General features: G+C 44.4%; 1 protein-coding gene across 4 annotated transcripts in view; it reads right to left on the bottom strand.

Annotated features, from left to right (window-relative positions):
* Positions 1-9,390, bottom strand: part of Spp2 (secreted phosphoprotein 2) — a 25,103-nt gene that overhangs the window by 4,306 nt on the left and 11,407 nt on the right. For 2 of the 4 annotated variants that reach the window (XM_008834518.3, XM_029564151.1), the window contains exons 5-7: positions 9,196-9,250; positions 8,221-8,271; positions 4,956-5,051 (exon numbers count right to left, since the gene is read on the bottom strand). In XM_008834518.3, coding sequence (XP_008832740.2) covers positions 4,966-5,051; positions 8,221-8,271; positions 9,196-9,250 — 192 coding nt within the window. In that variant the 3' untranslated portion in view covers positions 4,956-4,965. Of the gene's footprint in view, positions 1-4,955; positions 5,052-6,218; positions 6,311-8,220; positions 8,272-9,195; positions 9,251-9,390 lie in introns of those variants that run through there. The other 2 variants (XM_029564153.1, XM_029564154.1) reach the window with 2 other exon arrangements.

The following is a 9,390-nucleotide window of genomic DNA, read 5'->3' as shown; positions in this document are numbered from 1 at the left end:
ATTTCCTCCATGCTTCCAAGCAAAGCCAACCATGGTCAAGCAGGACCTTTGACTTATCTTCACATAGGTGGAACTGGTAAAGCCCATGTGACCCCTGAGGAACAGATCCTCAAATGACCTGAAGAGTAAAAATAAATCGGTTTATCTGGACCAACTGTACAGCCTTAAACACCCAAAAGGAAAGTATAACCAAAGATTAAATGGGCCAACATAATTTTATGAGTCCATATGTACAGCTAAAGGCTACATAATAAGCAACAATGCCAGACAAGTGATCTTCTTTTGAGTTGATGAGGCCAGGGTGGCCGAAGGGATTCCCAGATAGTAACCCATCACAGAACTGGGAAAATGAACAGCAGACCCCAATCTTATCCCAAGGAATAATTTGATTGTTGCTAGATGAGGAACAGCTGACCTTCCTAAAACAAAGACCTCTAGATAGGCTGACTAGATTCACCAGATGGACCAGTGGGGATTGGCTGGGGGTTCCAACAACACAGAGGACAGTAGCAGGGATAACAGAGTATAAGGGCTCTAATGGGGGGAGGGAGGCTGTGGGAGGGTGCTATCTGGGAAGTGGGTATATAAAAAAAAATTCTTCAAAGCATAAAAATTTGCTCCTTAATAATTAGTAGAGGGGAAAAACATTACCATTGAAATCTACTTGATGACTTTATATCCATGCTCAGATGCCAAGGAGCTCAGAAAGTAACCGACTGTGGCTAGTAATAATCAGATATATAGAGATTAGAAACACATGTGCATCATAGTGTCAATTGTATTAAAAATGAATTTTTCTGTATGAAAATGTATTTCAATAATGAAATGGAGATCTTTTTTAAAGTTTAAAAACATCATTTAATTTTATGTCTTATAGGGTTTATACTGAGTACAGTATTGTATAACTGTAATAATTCAACTGTAAACCTAAAAATTTACAGCCAATTTTGAAAGAGATGCATCTTAGCTCTGGAAATTGTTATTGAATATGTCAATGCTGTTGTAATGAAATGCTTCTTCTAATTATATGGCTATTAAATAAATAATTTAAAAAAAAAAAATGAAATGCTTCTTCTAATTATATGGCTATTAAATAAATAATTTTTAAAAAAAATGAAACCTGAACTTTGAAATCACTCTGCAAGTGGCCAAGGTGTCTCAGCTGTTAGGGGACAGCGCCCGCACCTGGTTGGTGGTGGTAGGTCAGCTGCTCACAGTCCCAAAGTTGCCTCTCGTTGACAAAACATAGATAATACCACCCAGCACATCATGATGTGTCTGAAACAAGCCGTCTTTGAAGTTTTACCCTCTCGTGCTATTTTCTCAACATAGAGACATATCACAAGAGGAACGAAAAGACTGAGGGAGCCTGAGCAGCCAACCCCCAGCACCAGCAGCACCTCAGTGAGTGGAGCCTCTGTGCACCCTGCCTCTTCCTCTAGGAAACAGAGGTGACAATAGTGAGACTTCACATGGTTGGCAGGCTTGAGTGACATAAGGCAGTGCACGTGACAGAGCAAACACAGACCCAAGCACACCCGAGGGTTGTGATCTTCCTGGGTGCAGAGCCAAGCATTTGGTCAACTCTGGCTGAAGAACTGAGCAGTAAAATCATGAGACTGATTTTTCCACCACCATGGGTTCTAGACCAAGGCCACCAACTGCCACCTCACCGCTCTTGGACACGGGTTAGCACCCCACATATGCCCACGGGGCAGCGTAAAGGAAGCCGCACAGGTTCAGGTGCTGAGGGTCTTCTGGCCATGACAAGTCAGAATGTTCTAGCTACAAAGATCACAAAAGCATAGGACTCTCAAGAAGACCCTTTCCAACTAAGAACTGGGTCCTCCTTTTCCAAGCTCCCTGTTTCACAGTTCAGCTAAGAAGCCACTTCAGAGCTCTTTTATTAGTTACATTTTCCCCTCTCCTCACATATTAAATCATTTTCTGGCAACCTGAAAGAATCCTAGAACAGTGTCTATTAAATTATAGAAACACTTGCTCAGCTCCTATTTTAATGCAGAGACTGGGTCCGGCTCTGGGAAGCCCACGAAAAATGGGAAAAAAATATGACTCACAATTTCAAAATAATAATCTTGCTTTTGGTCAGGTATTCATTCGCCTATTCATTATTAATGAAATTAATGAGGATATTTTATAAATAATTTTACATAGGCTTATCATGAATAATTTCTGTACTTGATATCAAATGAACCAAGTAAGGCATCTGCAAGAAAGTCATGGTCTAGTGGGAACAAAAATCAACAAAACTTTACACTCAGCTTTGTGAGGCGCTGAATCCCGAGAACTAAGGGGCTGGATATTGTCAGGGCAACAGAGCAAGTTCAAAAGGCAGCTGGTTGAGCCTAGAGCCCACTGGGGCTGCCTCCTCACCGGACCCACTGTGCTGCACCACTGTCACATTTAATGACTCTAAGCAACCCAGAGGACTGTATCAAAACCTGCCCTGCTAAAGGTCACAGGAGGGCAGGGAAGTAACTGGAACACCAGTGAAGAGCAGCACATTTGGACTTTAGTCTGTGCTGCCTTTAAAGACACATGTTTTGGGTGGTCTGTTTCTTTGCAGATAGTAGATGATACATCTATATTGTGATACATATATACATGCACACCTGATGTCATCATGTTAATAAACAAAGCACCACCCATCTGCTGAGAATTCTATCCCCACCCTCAAGCCTCACTTCCTTTCTTCCCAGATGCTCTCTACTGGGCAATTTTTTTTGCATGCATATAAAGACTATGATAAGTCTGTTTTTTTCATAATGATCTCAGTGAGAAGCTGGTCTTTATTTTTAGAGCGCACCACAGATTAAAAAGAAAATCTGCCATTCGCATCTTTCATCTGTAGTGAATTTTTCTTTCTATTTTAGTAAAATGTCAGTTGACATCTTTCACATTCTAAGTCGTTAAAAATTAATTATGCCATGCCTAACCGTCTTTCGGACAAAAGTATGTCAAGAACTCAAAGTGAAAGATCCCATCACCCACCCACAAGACACCTACTAAGCATGGATGTGCCCAGTGTTGGATTGTGTGCAGGACCCTGGGGTTAAGGCACAGGAAGCTTCCGAGTCCTCCCAGGAAACCTGATAGAACTGGATGGGTAGGGAGGAAAATGATTGTCAACTGTCATTCCTGTGGTGGGGCAGAGGCCCAAAGCAGGACCATAGTGGTGGAGATTTGGACCACAGAGACGTCCTCCACAGCCAAGCAGCAGTGGGGCTGGAGCCTGAATGAGAAGCAGAGCTAGGCTGATGGAAGGAAGCCACAGTGGGAGAAGCTACAAGTGCATCGCTTAGGGACGAGAGGAAGACGGAGACACGGCAGAGCCAGAGCAGTAAGGCCACAGTGAGCCACGCTGGACATTCAGGTTTTGTCTGACAGCATGCAGTATTGTAGAAGCCGTAAAGTCCTCACAGGACTGGAGAGGCGGCTCAGTGGTGAAGAGCACTTGCTGCTCTTACAGAGATTCAGTTCCCAGCACCCACATGGGGATCAAAATCATCTGTAACTCCAGTTCTAGGGGATCCAATGCCTTCTGACCTCCCTGGGCATTGTACACATGTGGTACATATATGTGCATGCAGGCAAACACTCATATACATAAAATAAAAATAAATAAATCTCTAAAAACCTGTGAAATATATGAATGCTGAAGCTTTGTTAGTAGTTTGTGTGAGAACCCTAAACACAATGGCCCTGAATCCACATCTGTAATTACATCTTAAGGTTCCTGTTAAATGTACCCATCATGGTGTTCCTTCCATACTCCGGAGTCTTCAAAAGTCTGCTTGCTCCAATCCATAGTAACAGGGAATGTGTATACTGGTGATACTCCACAAGGCTGGGTGTCAGTGTGGCAGACCGGGACTCAGCCGAGGCCGGGTGTCAGTGTGGCAGACCGGGACTCAGCCGAGGCCGGGTGTCAGTGTGGCAGACCAGGACTCAGCCTCCGGCTCCCACAGCTCTAGGGAGAATGTGGAAGTTGTTCTTCTGCTCAGTTCAGGGTCTGCTTTTGGCACACCTTTGCTTTATCCCATGAATGAAGTCAATATCAGAGGGAACAAGTAGAGTGTCCAGGTTTCCTTGGGTTTCAAGATATACCCAGGAACAACATGCAAGGCAGATAGTCTGGGGCTAGACCTGAAGCAGGAAAGCAACCAGCATTCAGTGGTGTTGCAAGGAAAGGCTAGACTGAGATCAGAGAAAACGAATGGTTGAAACAAACAACACTGCATCCTCCTGGACACCAGGTGATGACAGAGGATGAAGGCTCAGCAATGCCCCCGAGGTTTTTAGGTTGAGTAAGTGAAGTGGGTACTGATGAGTGATGCCATCAATTGTGAAAGGACACTAGAGAATTTCAGGTGCTCACGGGACATGCTTTCCCATGCATCTAACAGGCAGTTGACATAAGGACCTGGATCTTGGGGTAGAGTATGACACATTTGAAGATTATCACACAACGACGATGACGCAATCAAGTAAGAGGAAGAGATGACAGAATAATCTATAGAAAGGAGAGAGAACTAGGCTGTGAGGATGACGTGGTCACCAGTGCTGAAACAGCAGGTAACGAAAGAGAAGCCGGAGCAGAACTCACAGAAAATTTCATCGAGCTCAGTGGGGAGGAAGGAGTGGAGGGAAGGCAGGGGTTCAGCTGGGAAGGCTGGGTAAAGAAGGGGCTGATCTCTCTGCTTGTAAAGTGGAGAAACTCATGTCAACGACAGTAGACACAAATGTCAAGGGGGTGGGGGGAGATGGAGTTTCCATGAGATGGACGCACAGTTCCTGGAGGGAGACAGGAGGAAGTGGAAAGGCATGTGCCAAAGAGCACGGGCCAGAGAGCTGAAGGCCCCAGAGCCATGGTGTTTACTCTGAGTGGCTTCGGCTCCTAAAGGGTCATGATATACGTGCCGTCCGTCCCTTACCTCCAGGATGTCACTCAAAACCAGAATTTACTCTTGCTCTGTGCTGATGGTTTGGGAACCTTCGATTTGCAGGAGGAAGCCTCCTTCTCATGATCTCTGAAGATGGAAGGGGGAAGCAGAGGCTCATCAGGCACATCACAGTGCAATGTGGATGAGGTGACCATAACTTAAGGAGAAGAGCTGTGACAAGCATGACCAGGGCCCGCACTCTCCACAGAAGACCCGAGGCACCATCGCTTGTCTTCCTCGGCAAGCCTCCAGCCCTCTGCAATGTTATTTCATGTCACAGCAGCACACAGAGCTGGCGTCTCACTCTGTAACCCATGTGACACCCTCAGCCAGGACCGCAAGCCCCCAAGGGCAGGGGCCGTCACACCCTGTCTTTCAGTTCTCTGTGGGCTCTGCCCCATACTTGTCACACACATTTGTGGAATTAAACTGTCATGTTCAAAGCCATCTTTGAGATGGTTGTACATCTGCATTAATAATGTTCCAGGGCCCAAAATGTGGTCAGAATTTGGCTTAGAGATGCCTTCTGAGACATGGTAGAGGACTAGTCATGTGACTTTACATCTATACAATCGTTTTCATCTTAAATGGCACTTTTTCCACTGCAACAGCCTCCAAGATAGACTCACGATTGTCACCCTCTTGGGCGGTCCTTTCCCACGAGGCCGGCTGGCCTGTGTGAGCTATGATGGTGTGTCACTTCCAAGGTTAAGATGAAAAAGGCAGAGCCTTCTGTCTTGGGTGCTTTCCCATCACTCGTTCCATTCTTCTATCCCCCATTTCTGTCTCTCTATTTATCTCTATCTATCTCTGTCTCTCTGGGTCTCTGAGTTTTTCTCTCTCTTGGCTTCTCTGACTCTATCCTTTCGCCTCTCTCTGTCCCCATCTGTATCGCCCACATCACTGGGGAAATCCACTTGATGTGTTTAAAGGACACTTACACAGCCCTGTCAAGATACCCATGTAGTAAGAAACCAAAGCCTTCAGTCCTCCAGCAACCATGTCAGGAACTTGAACATGGACCTCTGGGTACCACTCAGCATCAGGTGATATCACAGCTTCCATCAGTATCAGTGACCTTGTATGGTCCCTGAGCCATAGTTACCCAGTTAAGCTGCTCTTGGCCCAAGAAACTACATGATAAGAAAGGCTCACTGTCTGAAGCTGCTTCATTTGGAGCAGGATGATACTCAGCAATCATAGCAAAGTCCCCAGATAGGTTAATAATCCGATTCATCAGTTTATTTCCTAACAGTTTTTTACTATTCCCAGAATCAGATCCCAGGACTAAAACTTGCTACTGTGGCAGAGATTCAAGGAATGGTCCATGGATTCTGAAGGCAGTTCTGAAAGAAATGTTCAGATGAATGCTTTTAATAGCAGTTGTGGCTATGACAACCGTGTGTTCTCCCAAAGTGGGAAACCTTAAACATTTAGGAAAAAATTAAGCTTGGGGCTGGAGAGATGGCTCAGCAGTTAAGAGCACTGGCTGCTCTTGCAGAGGACCCACAGCACAGCAGCTAACAACCATCCTAACTCATAACTCCAGTTCCAGGGGATCTGATACCCTTTTCTGTCCTCCACAGGCATTGTCTGACATGAGTGCACTTACATACATGCAGGCAAAACACTCACACACAAAATAAAAATAAATAAAATTTTTAAGAATTAAGCTTCGGGGGCTGGAGAGATGACTCAGTGGTTAAGAGCACTGGCTGCTCTTGCAGAGGACCCGAGTTCAATTCCCAGCACCCACATGGCGCCTAACAGCTGTTCATAACTCCAGTTCCAGGGGATCCGATGCCCTCTTCTGACCTCCACGGGCATTGTACTACATAGGTACATTTACACACATGTAGGCAATACATTCATACACATAAAATAAAAATAATAAATAAAATATTTTAAAAATGAAGCTTCCGATTTAAACTCTAGCACTTCAAGCATGAAGATGAGACAGGGACTCACTGACGTGTGACTATCAGCTGTTTATTATAACAGGGCTCTGAACACGAGGCAGATTTCACAATGGTCCTGAAAAACATTGTGGAAAATGCACAGGCCTGGAGGACAGATGGGTTCAAAGTCCTGTCTCTACCCTGAGGCCCAGAGCAAAGTCCCACACTGCAGAAGCTGGCCAGGCCTCAGCTCGCTGACCTGCAAGATGGCTGAGAACACAGTGAGGTCTCACAGGCTGATTGTGAGCACCAAAGGAGGAAGCCCTGGAAAGTGGGTAGTGAGAGGTGTGCACTCTGTGTCTGTATGTCAGGTAACACCAAGTGTTATCAATGCTCATCTCCACAGAAGCAAAGAACAGCAAATACATTACAAGGACACATTACAGTGATACCTACACAAAAGCAGCCTGACTCGTTTTAGGCCGAGAGCAGACCCAAACTACCGAGAACCTGTTCCTTCAGAATTCTTTCAGAACTGTACTCTGGAACAAGGGCTCACTCCTTCTTTTATTGAAACAGAAGTAAAAGTCAGACCTTGATCTGATCAGAGGATTACGTCCTTCCTGACCCCTACTGACTTAGATAAGCACACACGTACACACAGCCATAAACAGATGTTATCAATTTCTGTCACTGTTTTCAATGAGATAAGTGCTGTTTGCACCACTTTGATATGTAAAACACACACACACACACACACACACACACACACACACATTCATATATTATCCTGGATCAAGGACAAGGAAGGTACATGAGGGATTAAAGCCACATGACCAGGCCACAAGAGGAACAGGCTCAGTGAGATTGTCTACATTACAAACAAACAAAGGGAAGATTAACCTTTTGGCTGCAAGGTTAGGTAAAAGTTACCTGTCCAGAGAATGTTCATATTATAAAAGTCATTCCTATAGAACACAGCTGCCTGACAGGGCCAGCCTTAAGACTGAATGGGAAAACTAACCATACAGGGAAGGGACTAAAGTCTTAGTTTCATCCACTTACTGAGATGTTTAGTCAAGTCTGGCAAAAGAAAGAGATAATTAGATGGTGGATTGCTCAGAAAATTCCCCAAGTGGGACAGGAGGAAGTCAATGTTGACTTCCTCGACATTTTGATTTCTGGCAACTTCTACATGAGCTAACACCTCAAACTTAGATTTGCATGATTTACTAAGAATTTATACATTATTATTCTTGTTCATTTAAACTATTTTGAATTTCAGGGTTTGTCCCCTGTACAATAGCTTTAGCATAGAGGGTCTGGTGGCATCTTACTGAAGGAAACAGACCTCTTACCAAGTGATCTGTCGTAGAGCTGTTCACTTCTGGACTGGTGAGGAAGAAAACCTGTAACACATGAACAGTCATAAGACAAGCCCCCTCCATCTTTTTCTAGAAAGTTCTGTGTTTGTAGAATTGATGCCATAAATATGCTTCTTAGGTGGGGCAGCAACACGATGTCAGCAGAGAATTTTGCCAACATCACCACCAACAGGGAAACATGGAAAATGGCTCCGAAGAGGTAGAACACAACCTGAAGCCACATACAATTAGACATTGTACATGGAGGGACAAAGGAGACCCCTCCCTCCCCCAACCAAGACCATGAGATAATGAGTGCCAGGCACGGAGCCCACTTTGACTAGGCAGGTGACGTTGAGTCCTAACTCCTCAAGGGATACATTAATGGGGCCTTACAACTTAGATGGTAATGCAGGGGGAAAAGCATGTTCGAGGATGGGACATTCTTAAGGAGAAAACTGACATTGGCCCTGGCTGTCTACCAAGGTGTTGGGACCATCAGATAAAGGAGACCCCTCCCTCCCCCAACCAAGACCATGAGATAATGAGTGCCAGTCACGGAGCCCACTTTGACTAGGCAGGTGACGTTGAGTCCTGACTCCTCAAGGGATACATTAATGGGACCTTACAACTTAGACGGTTATGCAGGGGGAAAAGCATGTTCGAGGATGGGACATTCTTAAGGAGAAAACTGACATTGGCCCTGGCTGTCTACCAAGGTGTTGGGACCATCAGATGGAATCCTATATGGAAAAGCCCAGCAGACGTAAAGAGATACCTAACTAAACCAATGGCTGCATCATTACCCAGTGAGGTTGAAAGGAGCAAAAGTGAAAACAAATGTTCATTTTCTACAGTTACTTTAATTATTCAAAGGTTATCTGTAGAACCTAGAAATATCTAGTTTTAAATGATTCACAAAGTACTGAAATATGAAATAAATATTCAAGATAACAGATCTCAACTTACCAAGTAGATAATTGTTTCTCTGTCTATAGGATCTTGTCATGGCCCCAAAAATCATCTAAAGAAAGAGGAAATACACTTTAAAAAGATATAAATGCTATCTAGAGGACTCAACTATATAATGCATTTGAATGAAATAAGAACTATATTAGACAACTTTCTATGGCAGCAAAAATGAACATTCAAGAAAGCATAGGG

This window comes from Nannospalax galili, unplaced genomic scaffold, assembly GCF_000622305.1.
Source record: "Nannospalax galili isolate Female #2095 unplaced genomic scaffold, S.galili_v1.0 scaffold771, whole genome shotgun sequence".
NCBI lineage: Eukaryota > Metazoa > Chordata > Mammalia > Rodentia > Spalacidae > Nannospalax > Nannospalax galili.
Note: the sequence above shows the minus strand (reverse complement) of the source record. Positions and strands in the feature narration are given on the sequence as shown.